The sequence below is a fragment of the Pezoporus wallicus genome, unplaced genomic scaffold (genome assembly GCF_028554395.1).
Source record: "Pezoporus wallicus isolate ANWC-B61680 ecotype Strahan unplaced genomic scaffold, APGP_CSIRO_Pwel_v1 contig_5787, whole genome shotgun sequence".
NCBI lineage: Eukaryota > Metazoa > Chordata > Aves > Psittaciformes > Psittacidae > Pezoporus > Pezoporus wallicus.
In genome coordinates, this window is record NW_026637253.1 from 2,082,580 (window position 1) to 2,102,050 (window position 19,471).

General features: G+C 41.5%; 1 protein-coding gene across 3 annotated transcripts; it reads left to right on the forward strand.

Annotated features, from left to right (window-relative positions):
• The first annotated feature begins 198 nt into the window (after window positions 1–198).
• RP2 (RP2 activator of ARL3 GTPase) lies at window positions 199–18,063 on the forward strand. 3 transcript variants are annotated; one of them, XM_057404504.1, is made up of 5 exons: window positions 199–440; window positions 9,816–10,481; window positions 12,102–12,216; window positions 13,382–13,467; window positions 13,888–14,021. In XM_057404504.1, the coding sequence occupies exons 1-5, from the start codon at window positions 285–287 to the stop codon at window positions 13,972–13,974; spliced, it is 1,110 nt and encodes a 369-aa protein (XP_057260487.1). In that variant the 5' UTR covers window positions 199–284; the 3' UTR covers window positions 13,975–14,021. The 3 variants fall into 3 exon arrangements, with proteins under 3 accessions (XP_057260487.1, XP_057260489.1, XP_057260488.1); XM_057404506.1 differs by having other exon boundaries at window positions 13,907–14,013; XM_057404505.1 differs by lacking the exon at window positions 13,888–14,021 and adding an exon at window positions 16,718–18,063 and having other exon boundaries at window positions 200–440.
• The last annotated feature ends 1,408 nt before the right edge of the window (window positions 18,064–19,471 follow it).

Below are 19,471 nucleotides of genomic sequence, written 5' to 3' on the forward strand. Positions count from 1 at the left end.
TGCGGGAGAGGGGGCAAGCAGTCACTGAAGACCCCCGTTTCCGGCGGGCCCCTCAGCTCGGCGCGGCCTTCCAGCTGCCAGACACGGCCGCGGCACTGCCGGGTGGCGGCTGGGGCAGGGCGGGACGAGCCGGGGAGCGGGTGGAAGTGTTGCGGTCGCTACGGGAGACGGCGAGAAACCGGAAGCGAGCGGGGCGGGGCGGCGAGGAGCTGCGCTGGCGCGGGCTCCCCCGCTCCCAGCCTCTCCTCGCAGGCCGGTCGGGTGGCGGCGGTGCCGGTGCCGTCATGGGTTGCTGCTTCTCCCGCCGCGGCAAGCCTGCCCAGGACCGGCAGCAGCAGCAGAAGCAGCAGCAGCAGCAAGAGGCGCCGGGGGGAGCCGGCCAAGATGAGGCGGCTGGAGAGGAAAAGGCGCCGCAGTACAGCTGGGACCAGCGAGCCAAGGTATTGCACCGGCTGTTGTCCCTGCGTTGGGCGGGGGTATCGGGTGCCGGGTAGTCGGGCAGCCCCTTACTCTGTTCTGCCGGCTGGGGTAGGGGAGGTGTGGGGCTGTAGCCGTGGCGGGGCCCCGGCGCCGGGCGGTGACCGCTGGACACAGGGCGGGAAGGGGGGGGGGGAGCGGTTATGGGGTTCCCCCGGTACCGCTGTTACGGCTCGGTCCGCGCAGTTAAGTGCGTTTGTTAAGCAATTGAGAAGTGTTTAGCTTAAGGATTTTACCTTCGGTTTCGCAAGAGGAGAGGGCAGTGCTTTGGCCCCTGTGGCTCGCCTGTGCCCGCCGCGGTCCCGGTCCGGCTGAGCTGACCGCGGCGGTGTCGGCGGCTGCCGCCCCGACCCTGCTCCCCCGGGGTGGGACGCACCCCATGGTGGTGGTCGTCAGCTTGAGCTGGGACAGGCGCTGCGGGTGATGGGCCTGTGTCTGTCGGGCAGTAGCGGTCTTTGCCGGCCTGAAGTGAAGTCCCCGCTCCTGGTGCTTCAGTGGAGGTATAGAACTTGTGCCCTGGTTGTCAGTAATGTTTATTCTTCCTGCTTGGGTTGTTGGGATCTTTCTGTTTAGGATGTGTTTTGGGGGTATTTTTGGGTGTGTGTTTGTTTTTGAAAGCGATTGGAACTAGAATTACCCTATCAGTCACTGAAGTGATACATGAAGATAAATCCATCCCCGTGCTGTTTCTTGACCTGTTGAAGGCAGCAGGAAGGTTCAAGCAGGAAAGCACTGAAGTGCTGGACTAAATGTATTTCTCACCACCCTCATTTCAAGTTTCACTTCCTCATATGACATTATAGCACTGCTAGGTCTCCCCTCCTCTCCACCTGCCTTTGGGGTGGCAGGAAGGGGAAAACAGCTGTAAACTCGATGTGGTTTTAACAAACAAAATCCTCAAACCTTTAGGCCTCATTTTGCAAGTGTAGAAAAGAAAATGCGTTAACTTATTTGAATGCTTAGCTTGTTTGGTTTTTTAAACATGGCTCTAGGGTGTCCCTTAAGTCTTCCAAGTAGCTTAAGACAAACTGAGATTGAGAGAGCATGCACATGACCCTGGGGAATTGGTTCCTTGAGGATAAAGATGGTTGATCTGTGTAGGGCTTGTTGCTTTGACTTGCTAGTAGATATTTGCAGTGCAGCACTGGATAGAGAAGAGGAGCATGGCAACCTGTTACTTCTATGGAGGCTTCTCACAAGGAGAGGGCTGCATTGAAAGCCTGTCTTAGAGCAGAAGAAGAAATCTTAGTCCTGTGCAGAAGTAATTTACTAAATCAGCATTTGAAATATTTTATTTATTTTTTATTTTAGAGCAAATTCGTCAGCTAAAGCTTGAGAGATATGAGACTTTCAGTCCAATCTGCTTATATGGTGCTAACTTCTGAAACTAGGAGGAGGAAAGCCAGGACATAGAAACACTTGATATAGAGAACAGTCAGCCTTGTTGCTAGGGAGATGGCCATTGCTGATGTGCTAGAAGTAGGTTCAAGCTAACCGACAAAGCTATTGAAGCACCAATAATCCATTTCGGGGGGGGGGGGGTGTGGAGCAAAGCATGTAATATATTGCATGTACAACAATTTCCTCCTTTCTGTAAAAGACTCTTAGAAACCAGAAGAATCTGTGAGCCTGGGCTGTGCTACTGAACTGGGAAAGCTGACAAATTAGCTGCTTGATTTAGTACTACACAGCTTAAGAATGGCTGTTTTAAACCCATTTTCTTTTGTTGTTTTCAGCTTTATCTTGCACTGGGCTTTGGGGGGCATACGCTTAGTACATTAAACCAGGAAATCAGTTCTGATACTGTAAAAGAATGCTGAACACTTAGTGTGCTAAACATGTTGATCCCAGTTTCTATTAAGTGTTAGTATGTTAATGTGGTAACTTTAAGTATTGTCTCTGATACTTTTAATAACATATTGATGCACCATTAGGATTGGGAGTGTGTTTCTCATTTTAGGCTCTCCTACCCAGTGATGCAGTTCTGGTTATATAGTGCAGTCCTTCAAACAGGTCTGGCAAATGCCTGCTGTTCTTCTAAGCTATCCTCTGTACATTCTTATGGGTGGGTAAGCCTTGCTACTCAGACATTCCAGCTGTCTTCCTGTAAACTAGTGACCTGCTGAAACTCTCGCTGTAGTGAGACTGCTAGCTGACAGCTGTGCTGTAAAAAGCTCTGAACCTGAGTAGTTCCTCCAGTGAAACTATTTCTTCTGCTTCTGAAGTAGCTTTGCTACTGTAATATATTTTAATTATGTTCTGATGGCAAAAGGTTATTAGTATTGGTACTGTTTGCTAGCGTAGACCTAGCCAAAGAGTAATATGACGATATCCTAGTCATATTATGTATAATGTAACATATAGTCATATGTATGTATGTATGTATGACTGTGTATCCATATATAGTCAAACAGTCTCCAGAGAATGTTGTAACTTAGTGCTTAAGGGCACCAAACCCATGCAAGTATTACAAGAGATTGTCCAGAAGGACCTTGACACATAACTCCTGTATAATAGTCCCGAAAATTGACCATGCGGTAGAAAACTTTAAATACAAAATATTATAAAGTGCTGATAGTTGAATTGAAATAAAGGCAAGTATATGAATTTGCATGGCCTTTTCAGATTACTACATGACCTCATTTAAGTGAGGACAGAAGCCTGTGTTTTTAAAGTATACAAAAATAAATCAAGTTTAGGTTGCAGTGCAAGTCTGTTGAGATCTCTGTAATGCTTGCTGACCCATGGGTTCGGAGAACTCAGTAAAGATTACTTGTGGTGCAGTGGAAGAATCAAAGGATCAGATATCTCAAACAGAAGGGAAAAGGATGAATATTCAGTTTCTCTGGGATTCTTAGACCAGGAGACTATGTACAGCACAGTTATTAGAGTTTATTGTTACTGCATTGCATTCTGGGGACTTGCTGCGTGTTGATGTCATTCAGCTGTTGAGAGAGTCTCCTTCTGACCAAGTGTGAGAGGAACTAGGTGGTGCTCAGCCCTCCTCAGTCTTCAGCTAGGTTTCCACCTGAAATGTAAGATTTTACTTCTGCTCCTGGACTCCCTTTTCTTTTCCTACCTGACTACCTGCTCTGTGACAAATGTTGTTTACATGTATGACCAGAGTGATGACTACAGAACTAACTGAATATGGGTACACAGAGATGGGAACGGGGGTTCATGTCTTATTATGGCAGATATACCCAAGTGCTATGACCTTTTCTGCATGAGAAGAAACACAAAAAGCTTCATAGTCTTTTTTTGCTGTTGTCTCATGTTCAAAGAAATAGGATTAGGATTGCAATGGTATTTAAATCTTAGAGGGACTTTCCCTCCCAGATAATTTTTTCTTTCAGAAGGAACAAGTATGGTTTTGTTTTTTGTCAGTTGACTTGCAACTTGACTGCTTTAGTTGATAGGAAACACACAGCTATCATTGCTGCTTATGATGGCTGTATTTAAGCAGTTTTAAAACCTCAGAGGTTTAACTTTCTATATAAACCATGATCTTTTGTTATTAACCTTATGTTCGAAGACTGTGCTAAAATGGTCTGAGCTGATGTGGGCATTGTGAACTACCTAGATCTCATTTAGGTAGCTGCTTTATATCTTGTTTTGGAATATAAATAAAGTCACCTTTTTTTTTTCCTGTAACTAAACAAATATTTTGTCCTTAAATCCAAAGCACCTCCCTTATGCTTCACAGTGCACCAGAACTGCTGGTGTGTTTCTCAAAATGTAGACCATCAATTGAGAAAAGGTCTGCAGGGTCATGTTAAACAATATTTCCCATGAAGTCAGATATAGGCATGTGGTAGCTTCCTTTCTTCTTCCTCTTCTATTTGCTGTATTTGGCAATGGTTTGCTGCTCAGAAAAGTATGAGTATGACCAGTTTATGCTATTACAGGTACTCTGGAAGAGAGGGAAGATTACAAAGAGTTGAATGAAATGTGCATTCAGACTGTTATATTGGCCATGTTTGAAGTCAGGGTGTGCAGGAGATGTTCCAAGATTAAAATCTGTATGCTAGTGACTGGAACTTGCACATGCTGTCCCTCATTCCACCTTTTCTTGTTGCATAAGAATCTAGAAATCTGCCAGAGGTGAGTAACTTCAACAGTCTCCAGAGAATGTTGCAACTCGGTCCTTAAGGGCACCAAACCCACGCGAGTATTGCAAGAGATCATCCAGAGGGACCTTGACACACTTGAGAGGTGGGCCAATGCCAGCCCCATGAAGTTCAACCAAGCGAAGTGCAAGGTCCTACACCTGGGTTGGGTTAATCCCAGGTGCAGCTACAGGTTGGGTGGAGAAGAGATTCAGAGCAGCCCTATGGAGAAGGACTTGGGGGTGTTGGTCACCAGAAACTTAAAATGAGCCGGCTTCAGTGTGCATTTGCAGCCCAGAAAGCTAACTGTATCCTGGGCTGCATCAAAAGGAGCATGACCAGCAGGTCGAAGGAGGTGATCCTGCCCCTCTACTTTGCTCTCATGTGACCTGACTTGGAGTATTGTGTGCAGTTCTGGTGTCCTCAACATAAAAAGGACATGGAACTGTTGGAACAAGTCCAGAGGAGGGCCAAGAGGACGATCAGAGGACTGGAGCACCTCCTGTATGAAGACAGGCTGAGGAAGTTGGGGCTGTTCAGCCTGGAGAAGAGAAGGCTGCGTGGAGACCTCATAGCAGCCTTCCAGTATCTGAAGGGGGCCTGCAAGGATGCTGGGGAGGGACTCTTCATCAGGGACTGTAGTGATAGGGCAAGGGGCAATGGGTTCAAACTTAAACAGGGGAGATTTAGGTTAGATATAAAGAAGAAACTCTTTACTATGAGGGTGGTGAGGCACTGGAACAGGTTATCCAAAGAAGTGGTAAATGCTCCATCCCTGGTGGTTTTCAAGGCAGGGTTGAACAGAGCCTTGGGCAACATGGTCTATTATGAGGCATCCCTGCCCATGTGTGTTCCTTTATGTTGAGGGAGACAGTTTTACTTACTTCCATCAAAACAGTACAGGAACAGTTACTTCTCTTCAGAAGGAGAAGTTCAGAGGTACCAAAACTTACAGATTTTTTTAAAATTTGGCACTTAAGCGTGTCCTTCTAAACCGCTCTGCTATAAAACGCCTCTGTAGCAGCAGTAGCTTGTCCTACACAGTGGCCTTTTGTCGTGCTTTAAACCCAGTCAGGTAACTCGTTCACTCACTCCCCCCCTTCTTTCCCTCCCCCTACTCCCGGAGGGATGGAGAGGAGAATCGAAAAGAATGCAACTCCCATGGGTTGAGATAAGAACAGTTTAGTAACTAAGGTATAACACAAATCACTACTGCTACCACCAATAATAACAATGATAAAGGAAGTAACAAGGGAAGAGAATACAACACCTCAGCACCAGCCGACCGATAACTCGCCCCCCCCAGCCCGACCAAGCACCGACTCATACCTCCTCCAACCCTGCAGACCCAGCCCTTCTGGATAACTCCCAGTTACATCCCGGGCATGACGTGCTGTGGTATGGAATACCTCTTTGGTCAGTTTGGGTCAGGTGTCCTGTCTCTGCTTCCTCCCGGCTTCCCCTCCTCCCTGGCAGAGCATGAGGCTCACAAAGTCCTTGGCCAAACCAAAACATCATTGTTGTCAGCTCTGTTCCCAAGCCGAAAGTCAAAACACTGCACTGCACCAGCTACCAAAAAGGAGAAACATGACTGCTACTGCTGAACCCAGGACACCTTTATAGAGATGTATGAAACTTCCCATCCACCTTGCAATTTTATTTAGGCCTAGGTGAAAAACATTGTTTAGTCAGCTAACCACAGCTTACAGCCAGTTTCAGATGAGAGCGCTTGAGAGAGTAGTAGTTGAGTTTAATGGTAAGACAAATAAATCAGCTTATTGCCAAAATCAGGAGCTCAATTTTATTTCCCTGCCATGAGCTGGGTCATGCCCTGACACGACTCTTACATCTCAGTTTGTTCACCATGTTAAGGAGTTTGCTGAATGCAGGGGAATGGTCACTTCCCTAGTCCTGCTGGCTATGCTATTTCCAATGCAAGCCAGGATGCCGTTTGCCTTTTTAGTTCATGCTCACCATCTCTGAAGTCTGCACTATCATCAGCAGGTTAGTATTAAATCCTTGTGTCCACCTTCCTTCCCCTGACAGTCAGCGCTAACTGCTTCTTAAGCTCTGTCTTTGCAGCGTAGCAAAAAAGCAGGCTAGAAAGACCAACACCAGCAGAAGAAAGTAACCTCTGCAGCCTCATATAACCACAGTCAGGGCTATGTAGATATCTCTGTCTGTTCATCTGGGCAACTAATGCTGTAAAATCATAAGCATGTGGCAGGTCAGCAAAAATCATCTATTTATCCTTTGCATTTGGATAAAGCTTCAAAGAACTTTGTCCAAATCTACCCATCCCACCCACACAGTTGCTTTACTCTCCATCCCTCAATACATTCCAATGTCTTTTCCTCAGGCTGGTATAAGTCCAAATGATGACAGTATTTATAGAAGCAACTTTCAATGCTTTCAGCTGAATTTAAGGAGTTTTTAGAGTAGATATGAGTCATGCAGTAATAGATGTGGGCATAGTTCAAGAGTTGAAACCTTCTAACAGAAGTGCTATGTGCAGGTTCAAGAATTACTCCATAGAGGGACCTAAACTAATCAGATATGATGACGAAAAAGTAATCCCTGCTTGCACAATATTCCTCCCCCTCGACAGAGGTATTCAAGTCTATCTTTGTTATCAGCAATGTCACTGGTGATAAATTTGTTATGAAGGGCTGAAGGACAAATTGTAAGGAGCAGGGATTTTAAAGAACAAAGAAGGGAGAGAAGTGAAGGCAAAAATTTGTCATGGTTGCTTTGAACTCTAGGAAGCTCTGCTGCAGCAAGTGCAGAGTGTATTAAGCAGCTTTCCTTCCTGTAAACACTTGTCTTGCAAGAAGGTCAGAGGCCATACATGAAGGCTGTAGATAATGTACATCCCTTCAACCACCATTATGCAATTTACTGGCACTAAGACTAGAGAGCTCCCATTTGGAAGATGACTCAGAAGTACTAGACCTTCACAGTTACTGTACTTAGAATGGCTGAGGATCCCAACAGCTTCTTGAACTCTTTCTGGTACGGCTTCATGTCTTAACAAGACTTTTTCACTGGGTCCATCAGAAAAGGAGTTTCAGTCAGCAATGATATGCCACCACAAATATGAGAAGTTACTGCTGTACTTAAGGGATTATGGTTTTCCCCTAGTCATCTCAGTCTAGCTAGCTGAGCAAACAAGAATTTGCAGAGTCTTTCTAAACCATTTACAGGAAGGTCTTCTCTTTTAAATATTGTTCTCAAAAAAGTAATTCCCTGTCTGTTTAAATCACAACAGATGGTGGTTCAGCTTTGGACTTATATACAGCTGATGACATCCAAGAGTCAGCTGCTGACCCAGTGACATTAAAAGCTGCAGCTATATGGTAGACACACAGACTTAAGAGGCTTTATGTGCTATTTTTGTCAGTAGGGGAATTAACAGAAAGAAAAAAAGCAAGAAAAGTGCATTCCCAGGCCTAGACACTTCTGCATGTTCCTACTTCATAGAATCATAGAATGGTTTGGGTTGGAAAGGACCTCGAAGCTCATCTAATTCCTAATCCCCTGCCATGGGCAGGAGCACCTTCCACTAGACCAGGTTGCTCAAAGCTCTATCCAACCTGGCCTTGAACACTGCCAGGGATGGGACAAAACTAATACAAATATCTTATATATGGATCAAATGTAAAACATTTCATGAGACTTAAGACCTTAGAGGGTCGGAATCCTGCTACATGGCTATCCTACTATCTATACTATGTGGCTGTCTCCATGATGCATACCTTATCATTTGAGCCTCATAATTTTGCTTGAAATCCTTCCAACTAGCTTTCCTGGATGTGTTCTAGTGATACTAAGTATGATTGAGGGGAGATTCCTAGGAAGCCATCTTCATTGTCTCAATTTGCATTTTATTTGGAAGATTCATCAGCTGCAAACTGTCTGGAGGTCAGGTATGTTGTATATAAAGGAGTACATTTTAGAAGTTGGTGGAACTAGTATCTTAGCTTCCATTAGCTGTGCTGGACTAAAGCTTCACAGGCTGAGCTGGTTTAGTGGATGTCTGGCACTAGCCCATCCTGGTTCATGCCTTTTTTTGGTCTCGAAATCTCATGCAAATGTTTGAAATTCTGGGGAGGAGGAGTTTTTTTACAAGTTAGGCTATACAGAAACTTTTGTAATACATTAACACTGATTATCCTGCAGCAAAATTTAGGGCCCTCAGGCAGAAAATCAAAAGCAGGTTTGTGAATTGGTTTTGTGTTAAACTAGTTCAGGTACTTGTATACTTCTAAATGCTATTTTAATAAGCTTTCACAAGAGGGCAGAGTAGAACTTGCTCTGGGAATTATAGTTGTCTTGAGACTTAGGTCTATCTGGAAATGAACCAGCTCGGATTCCTTTGGTGTTACGACAGCAGGGGTTGTATTATTCATGCTCTCCACCTGTATTGCAGACCATCCTGGGCACCATGTGGCTCTTCAGTCCCTGCTCCCCAGTAGAGAAAGCCACAGCCTTTCTCAAGTGTCTCTCCTTGGCAGTGGGATGCTGGAGCATGGAGGAGGCGATGTCAGTAAACATGCCTCTGCACCACCACTGCCAATATTTGCCTGTTGGTTGTAGCTAAAACAATCACATAGCTGTTGTTAGCCCAGGAATCCTGTCGTTGTTAGCACAAGATAATGCTGTGGCACAGATAAGTGAGGTCTTTGTAGTTTGCAAACATAATAAAGAAGATGCTGCTTGAAAGCAGCAGGGTTTCCTTGCATCATCTTGAGATGTGGTAAAATATGACTGAGAAAGCTACTTGAAAAGGGAATACTGTGTATCTGTATGAATCTGTAAGTTTGGCCATTTCATTTATTACAGTTATTGTATATATGAATATATATGTCTATATGAATATATATGTATATACATATATATGAATATATATGTATACATGAAACAGTTTAGAGGCCACAGAGAAAACTAGCTGCCCCTGCCTTCATTCTGTATTAGAGGACAAACTGAGTTAGTTGGGTTTCTTCCTGGAGCATCTCAGAAGTATAGTTTCAATTCTTCATTGTGCATTCTAGTAGTTTAGATAAAAGATCTGCTTCTAATCTTTCATCACTCTTCAAAGAGTTTTCTGGCAGGTTATCCTGTACAATTCAGTGCTACCTCAGTTAATACAAGTGAATTCACATTTAGCATTATAATAGTCTCTGTATGGGGAAGCTTTCATGTTTTCTGTTTTTTTTCTTCCTTCTTCAGATTGACCCCAAAGATTACACATTTTCTGGACTTAAAGATGAAACTGTGGGCCGGCTGCCTGGAAAAGTAGCAGGGCAACAATTCATCATTCAGGATTGTGAGAACTGTAAGATCTACGTATTTGACAATTCTGCTACAATCACTATTGATGACTGTGTAAACTGCCAAATCTTTTTAGGACCAATAAAGGGCAGTGTGTTTTTCCGTGACTGCAAAGATTGTAAATGTATAGTGGCCTGTCAACAGTTTCGCGCTCGGGACTGCAAAAAGCTGGAGGTATTTTTGTGCTGTGCCACCCAGCCCATTATCGAGTCCTCCACTGGTATGAAATTTGGATGTTTCCAGTACTATTATCCTGAGCTTGCTTTACAATTTAAAGATGCTGGACTGAGTATCTTCAATAACACATGGAGCAACATCCATGACTTTACCCCTGTGTCAGGAGAAAATAACTGGGGCCTTTTGCCTGAGAATGCTGTAGTCCAAGATTATGTTCCTCTGCCCAGCTCTGAGGAGCTGAAAGCTGTCAGAATTTCTACCGATGTTACAAGGAGCATAATACCAGTAACTCGAGGGCAGAGACAGAAAAACAGTGATGAATCGTGTTTGGCTGTGTTTTTCGCTGGTGACTACACAACCGCAAATGCCAGGAAGTTAATTGATGAGGTGAGCAACCTTTGTCTTCATTCAGCTGTTTGAATTTCTAACTGAAGTTGCCTCTAGACAGCCTCTGGTGCTCCCTGAAGGGATAACCCAGAGGCCCTGCTTGTCTACTAACCATACTGGTCAACTGCACTGTTTAAAACCTTAAAGCAAGGTAAGAGACTGGATCTGATCTGTTGTTTTACATCTGACATTCTGGGACTAGCACGTCTATCCTGTAATAGTTCCAGTGTACTTTTCTGTTATGGCGCACACCAAAGCTATGTTCTGAAGAAAATGCTTAGTTGGTTTGGTGAACTTGGCCAAGTGTAGTGAGTGATAGGCAATGCCTGTGAAAGGCAAAGAGCCAATTAACTTGTTAGCTTGCTGCCTTGAAAGTCACAGCTAACAAAACAGCCTGGCCTGAAAGTTTCACCAGTACTAACAGGAACTTTAAAAAACCCCCAACATGTTAAATTGTATTCCCCCTGCCACCCAGTATTGGATTTTTTCTCTGGAAAAGGCAGTGAGTGTGTGTCACAGCTGATCAGCTGTCTTCCATTACTGAAATAGCTGGTGCTGTCTCTTCCTTTTTTTTTTTTTCTTTTTCTTTTTTTAACTTCGAGGCAGCAGCTCCAAGCTTGGCAAGATTTGGGGCTTTCCTGGGGCTAAAACCTGGGAGTGGCTGGCTGCTTTTAGCACCCTGGAGTGCCAGGGATGACAGGGCAGAACCAGTAACCATGAGCTACAGCTTCCAACAGAAGAGGTATCTGCAAAAGCTGCAGATCCCAGTGCTGTATGATCAACAAAACAACCGATGGAGTTCTTTCCCTTGTGTTTTAACTTCAGGGAAAGAAAGCTGTGGGGAGTTTCCATGCTCCTCCTTCCCCCCACTGCTCATTTGTTTTTTTATGGAACTGAGCTACTAACAGCTACTTGAGTGAAGGGAGATAATGATACTTACGGGTATCTGGAGAAGGAATACTGTAGTAAAGAGGATAATAGATGTGTTTTCTGTTAGTAGTTCTTTAGAAATTAGAGTTAAGACAACACTAAAAGCCTAGTTAGTGAAATTCTGTGGAAATCTTGCACCTCTAGGTTAATGGACGCTGTGGAAGTACAAATACAGTTGCTCCTTTTCCACATGCTTTTAGCTTTGTATCAGATTTAAAGTAAAAAGCTGCATGTGTTCCAAAGTTTGTAACTATTTTTCCAAAATGGAAAACTGTAGCAGTGGATAGATGAGAGTTTGAGCTAACGCTTAACTGAACTATTGCACACTAATGAGAGCTAACTGCTTGACTCCAGATGCTGAATGCTTTTAACTTCCATTAGTTTCAACTTATGAGAGATTGTGAGGCAAAAAACACAACCCTGGGCCATCATATAAACCAAAACCATTTGCATTTACTCCTCTAGGTGCACTAGGCCAGAGAAGAAAATCTGGATGAATGGAATGAAAATAAACAGAAATCTAGAAAAAGCAATGGTTTATGAAAAAAAAATAAAAAAGGGACCCTTTGCTCTGTGGCTTGATGTGTGTGTGTGTGTGAAAAATGGGTCTATTCCAGTATAATCTGGATATTTGAGCTGAACTCTCTGCCTTAAAAGTATTTTTAACATGAATTCTTTCTCTGTTAACAGATGATTGGTAAAGGCTTTCAGCTGGTACAGACTAAAGAAGTTTCCATGAAGGCAGAGGATGCTCAGAGAGTTTTCCAGCAGTGTGCATCGGAATTCATTTCACTCCTTGAAAAAGGTGAGTTTGTATTATTTGCTTTCCCTTGATACAGGTATCTAGCTGTCACTAGGGAGTTCTGGAGAAGAAAGAGGAATGAAGGACAAATTTGTGTTTCAAGGGCGTAGTGTAAACCCAGTTGAGATGAGTTTTGGAAGCCTCAGTGAGGTCCTAAACTAGCCAAAACTCCTGAAGGCATCAGAAATGAGCTGTTCCACGTGTGATTTGTGGCTCTGCCCCCCCTCTAGTGGTGCAACCATATAGCTCAGGAGCAGTGGCACAAGCAGATCTGTTGGGAGTGGTGAAAGCTCACCCTTTTAGACTATTTCTAACTTCTCACCATTGCTGCTCAATACCCAGATGTTCAGTTTTTCCGTATATATATTAAAGCAAATAGGTATAGATATGTATAAAGCAGGCAAGTGTTAAATTCCTGGTTTAACTAGTGTACTGTCAGAGTATTTCAGAAGCCTTTTTATTGATCTGACCGTGATTGTTTTTTGTCTTTTCCTGCAGAATTACCGACATCTTGCCATCTGTTATATGCTAAAGCTCAATATATGCTCCCAAACTTAGTAACAACGTTCAGGTTTTTTCATAGTAACATAAGAGGCTTACGATGCTCATTGCAAGAACAGACCAAAAGTTACTGTACTTATCAGATGGCAGTCTAGTTTAAAGGCTATTTTGCACCCATGTGGGAAGAAATAACATGTTCAAAATGAAACCAGAGAAAGGGGATCTGCAAATAGTGGGTGAGAACAAGTCTAAAATTCAGGCAGTTTGCTATCTTGGGACTGAGGCAAAAATGCCTGAATGACTCAGTCCTACTCCAGATGTCAGTGAAATGGCTCACTACTTGAGCAGTATAATCTGACTCACTTCGATGATGCCCTGCGCTCCTTAGTGGTTTTCTGCCATTGCTGCTGTTCAAGGAGTAAAACTGGAATTCTGCCAGAATCTCTGCAAAAATGAGCATGGAATTGCAGATATTTTGTTTTCAGATAACACTATACTTTGAAGCTATGGTTAAGTGTTTTTAATTCTTTATCTTGCATTATGGCTGCTCAAGCAAAAACCATAAAATACCTCTTGCAAGCTTCACAATTCCCTGTGCGTTGAAAAATCTACTGTTTCAATGCCAAGCTTAAAAGTAGTATTGATTCTAGATGAAACTATCTTCTAGGTCCAGTGATTGCTTTGGAGTTTAATGGAGATGGTGCTGTGGAAGGATGTCAAAGCATTGTAAATGATGTTTTCAGTGGGACCAAGGTAAGCTGTTGTATTGCTTTTTTGGCAAAAAATGTCACAGAATGTCTGGGGTACTTAATGGAAAAGCCATACTGCTGACATACTGCATGGTCTTTTTAGGTTTCTAAATAGTAAAACATGAATATCTTGTTTTTTGTTGGTTTTTTGTGGATTTTTTGTACTCCAAACTCAAGTTGATTGTCAGGGACAAGAAAAATTGCCCTTGAAAGAGAGTACTAAATCCCCATCATAGCAATTGAAGAATAGAAGATTTCCACTTCAAACTATTATTTCACATGATAGTGAAAACAAGTTCTATAAATATAGCAGGGAAAAGCTCTACTCCAAGTCTTATGCTGAAGTCTGCGTTGTGATGTTCTAGTCTATTAAATCCTGACAAAGATAACATGATGGGATTTCAGGATTTCATCCTTTTTCAAGGTTTACTTTTGCAGTGTAGGATATTGCAGAATGCCTTCCTTCAAAGACACCACACCTCCTCTTTGCTTGCTGTCCCCATTTCTCTAAATGGCAAAGGTTTTGAGAAAGTTTCTGGAAATGATTAGAGCACTCTTGGTAACAAGAAAGTGACAAACCCTTTGCTGTTCGAAGAAGACTAGAATGTCTTTGAGACATAATGTCCATACAGCAACTTCCTGTCTTTTGATTCCTTTGAAAGAGTTACTAGGAACTAGACAGCCCAGTTTCTGGAAAAGGAGTTATCTTATAATAAGTCATCTCAAATGCAGCTGATGCTTTTGCTTTTTTCATGTTTGCTATTGCAGCAGCAAAAGCCTGATGTGTAGCAGGCTTTGATTTGGCTGTCAGTCTGGATAATCCTAGAACTACATTCTGGGCAATTCTTCTGACTCAAAAGTTATCACTGCAAATTTTACCATAAAAACAGCCTCTCTAAAACAAGAGCTTACAGTGCTGGGTTTTTTTTTTGTTTGTTTGGTTTTTTGTTTGTTTTTGTTGTTTGTTTGTTTTTCTGTCATATGGTTAGCTTGTTTCCTTTTTCCATACAGAACAAAGCTGATACTGGGTAGGTAACTCACTGGTTCTTCTTGACCTTTTTCTTGACTCAAAGATTGAAGTGATATTGATTACTAGAACAAATAATATTTCATATTTTCCTAATTGGAAATGACTGGTGTTTGTTTATAACAACACTACGTCCTGACCTGAAAACCAGAAACCTCAGCCTGTGTACTTCATGCTTTGAAGTAACCATTGTTCTTGGAGGTGATTGGTAGTGTTGGGGTTTGGTTTCAAGTATGAAATTACTTACTGCATCTGGATTTAAAACTTCTGTTTACAGCCTGGTTACATGGTAAAATCTGCCTCACTTATAAAACACTTGCTGCACTGAATTAAGAAGCAGAACTTTAGTCTTCCTGAGAAGTATATATCTTTCTTTAGATAAAATGTAAGTCCAAAGCTTCTGATAAAAACTAGGTTTGTGCATGGATCCCTAGATAATGAAATATTATGAGTATACATTCCTTAAAAAATGCATTTCTTCCTTGGGGCACAATCTAGAAACAATTTAGGGATTAACAAACTTCAGACTTATTGCTACCAGAAGGTTCAGGAATGCTCTGTAAAATGGTTTCACTTCATTCTTGGCTGCCCTTATCATGTTTGGGAGTTGTTGTAGCACTCAGAAAGAATTATAGGTATCCTTGATCAAGAAACAACAACAAAAGCTCTTAGGAAGACATGTATCCTGTAAGACTTTGCAGGAGCTTAATCTGTTTTTAAGCAGGTGGCTACATTTGCATTTGAAAACCACAGTTAAAAAATACCAATTCATCAGTTAATAACCTTAATTTCACCAGGTTTTTGTTCCTGAAATAAATCCAACTTTAGGTACTCCAGTAAGGGTAGAAAAGTTCTTCAGCAATAGTACCACCACAGTTTTTTGAGCTGTTTGCTAGAAACAACATGTTACAAGGAGAACTCTATGCTCTGCACTGAAGTAGACTTTCTATTTGTGTGGACTGGGAGAGTCTGCACTCTTTACCTCTGACATTCTTTCTGGTGTGACTTTTTTGGCATGCTTTCTCATATTGTTCCTCCATCTCATCAATTCTTCATAAAATACTGTGCAAAATGTAAATCACAATATCCTGGTATTGAGGGGTGCTGAAACAAGATATTTAACTGTTGTGACTATGGTACTGATTGCTGTTCACCAAACAACTGCCGAATAATTAGTAGGTATTTTCAAGTCCTGTCAAATAGAAGTCTACCATGCATTCAAGCAGCAGTCTAGGAAACTCCTTGCTTTGTGGTGATTTTTCTTTGCTTTTTTTTTTTTTTTAATTTCATTTAGAAATTTACTGGGCAACAGGATATTCATCTTAAAACACAATTTAAGTATGAACAAGTTTCAGGAATTGTCATCATTTACAGTCACATGGTGTTCTGAGCTGAAGCAGAAAAGTGGTGACTGCTGTAGCAGAGTCATCTGGAATGACCCATTCCTGCAGTCCCAGATCACTTTGAAATAACTCACTTGGCTCTGCCAATGCTAGTGTGCTCAGACAGTGATGATTTTCTCTGGAGGTATAGAAAATATAAGATAGTAAGAACTCCAGTTTTTGATTGAGGCTATCACTTGCATGTACAGATTGAGGAACAGCCACAACACTGTCTGTTACACTGAACTATTTGGGCATTGCCTAAGGCATTTTTAGTAGGTACGCTGAAAGCTTTCAAAGATGACTGTCATGGAGCTTGGACTTTCACATGTGTTGATCAATTCTGCAAAAAGCAAACGTAACTGAAGTTATATAAAAACAAGTAATCATCTGACAAAGAAGCAGCCAAGTTTTTGAGAGGAATAGAGTGCAAAGGAGTCTCTTACAAACCCTGACTCCTTGTTAAAGGAAAGCGTAATGGTAGTCTGAAGTTTTTGTATGTTTGTTTTCCCCGCTCTCTCCTAGACAGAGTTTGAATTTACCGAGCAAAATACATCTAAAAGGGGAATATCTGAAGCTGTGGCCCCTGAATAATCAAGCCCGAATTTTCTAATTCTCATCATTGGAATGCTAGGGTTACTGCAGCTAGCATGTCGGTAGGAACAGGTGACAGTAACAGTGTGCATGAGGGCTGAGAGAATTCTCACACTATTCTATCACACAGTGGAACCCAGCCTCTCGAGAAATGCACATATAAAAATAACAATTACTGGCTCCAAATGAGCAAAAAGTACTTGAATGTGTTTATTAGTGATGTGTAACTATTTCCTTGTTTAATAAAACAGGTTTTTGTGTCAGAAAGCAAGGCATCAGCATCTCAAGATGTAGACAATTTCTACAACTTTGCTGACATGCAGATGGGAATGTGAAGTTTAACATGAAGGTGTTCACGTACGGTTTGTCTCAGCACTTGGATGTCACTTGGCTTGAATGTTGCAGTAGTATCTGAGAAGTTTTGTCATTTGGTTTTGTATTACTTATATATCCTTTTATAAAGCTATTGGTGGTTGTCATACCACATTACCTGAACTGGAGTAAATGGCATAGCTTCCAATGTGTGTTGTGTTTGAAACTTACATTTCAACTCCAGAGACAATGGAGGTTTTCTACTAACTTTTTACAGTGATTTCTAAATTTCTGTTGACGCTTAAATATTCCTTATCAACATCTAATGGTAATACACACTTGAGAAGTGCAGTGCTCGTACAAATTTGATGCAGTAGTAATTGTTCCCTTTAATGCAGACATGTTGTTTAGAAAGTGCATTTATATGAAACTCGCTGCTTAAAACTCCCACATGCAAATTTGTCTTCACTGGGGGCCAGGGAGGAAGCTGTAGTCGTTGACTTTTTCTGAATGCTATTTTGAAATGAATTCTCCTTGTAGCATGCTTTCAGAAGCAGTGCATGACTTATAAAATGTACATCTGTATTATTCTGCTTCAGCATCTTTCTTGAGTAGTTTGCAGCAGTATTTATGCCGAGAGCTATCATAACAGTGTTGTGGTAAGTGAGCACTTGGCAGGCTCTTCTGCTTTGAGATGAATTCTGAGCATGAGTGCTCCACTGAAGATGCTCTAAGGTCCACTCAGGGTCTCTGGTGACACGACTGCCTCCGGTATTCCCAAGCCATGTATGGAATATACATGAGGTTCCTTGGGACTTGGAGCATGAAGTTTCTGGTACTGTTGTTTGCTAGAAGGGCCATATAGCAACCAGGAGTCAGAGAAGGGCTCTGATGGCATTAAAATAACTCTTTCTTGCTAGACCCCCAGGGGAACGGTGTTACACTCAGTAGTAGTACTGAAAATTTGGCTGCAAAGTACTACATACAGCTGTAGGGTTTATTATGTGTTGATTCTTAAAACAGACCTGAGAAGTGCTACTAGCATTTTGGGAGATACATTTGTTCTGTAAGGGTGTTTATTGCTATATAGTACATATTAGAATGCAAACCTATATGAATATTAAATACATGATTGATTTATTTTTGTACATTACATCCTTACTGATTTTTCTATATGTACTTAAAGTTTATGTCAAAGTTTACAAGCCCTCTGTAATACTTGAACAGTTTGCATGTGCAGACACACAAAACCAAATTTCTTAATTAAACCAGTAGCTTGCCAGTTTATGTAGCCTTTACAATCCATTGAATGGACTGGGGCTGTATTGAGGTGCTAAAGCAATCATTTCCTTGTTATGGTCATCTGTCACAAGGGAAGATGTTGTGCATCTTAACTGAAAATGAGTTTTGACTCCTCAGTTTGTGCTCAAGCTCCAGAAGCGGGTGGCTAAAAACACATCTCTCTCTTTCACGTGCTAATTTTTTAGAATTAGCACGTGAAAGAATGTGTTGTTCTGAAGTCCATGATTGTCATGCCCAGGAGATGTTCTGAGCTGTTGTTTTATTGCTACTAGGCAAATGCTTTCCATTAGTTTATATATCAAGAGTATGTCCTTGGGACCTCTTGTTCATGTTATCATAGATGAAATAAGGAAGAATATCTCCTGAAGTCGATAAACCATTGGTGTACTGAAGATAAGAAAGATACTCACTTCTGGGAGATGCTTTTATTTGACAAAGCAAAATGAAATCAAACAGCCACCAGAATTTGACTGGTAGCAGAAATTACCACTTTTTTGCCCTTAGCCAGCCAGGATTTAATTTTCTTTATATATGTGTGAGCAAAGGCTGTGAAAATACCTAAATACCTAAAAATCTTAGGTCAGTCTCCAAAGTACACCTCAACAAACACTTGCTGGAATTAATCTAGACACACACAGTAAATGTATTTTTTTTTGTATGGACAGAACATTGTGTCATGTACTTCAGAACTATCATTGTGTAAGTTGTCTAAGCAGTGCGTATTGGACCACCTTGGTCTCTAAATTTCTACATATAATACTTCCAAACTTATATGCTGACGCATGGTTATATGTATGTTCATAGTTTATTTTTTATATCATCAACCTGCTCTGGAAACAAAATGCCGAATTGATTTTTGTGACTACTTTTCCTGGGGGACAGGATGGTTAGTTAAAAATTAATCTAGGCTAGAATCAGTGGAAAAAAATTTTAAATGCTAGGAAAGAGCAGGATATTGCTTTTTTAACTTTTTTATTACCTTGATAGCCTGCTTACCAATCTGAAGTTTTTAATTAAAAAAAAAACTAAATAATGAAGGACTTTCTTAATGCAATTATTTATCTTTTGGTTTCAGTTTCTTGCTAACAGGTGTTAAGAACACTTCTAGCTTAAGCATCAGGTACTGTATGCATTACAGAATGGTACATGCTCCATGTAGTCTTTATATGTTTGTTGTATAGCTTTTTATGTAATTTGTATTGCACTGTGAATGTGATTCATAATAAACATTGTACATCTAAACTCTGGATTCTGGAAGACTTTTTAAAGTTATAAAATATTGCAAACCGTAATTACATTATATTAAGTTTACAAACTGAAATCTGTGTTTAAGTGGGGACTTCAAATAGATACAGCTAATTGAAAATAAGCATTAACTCTGCGGTCAGCCA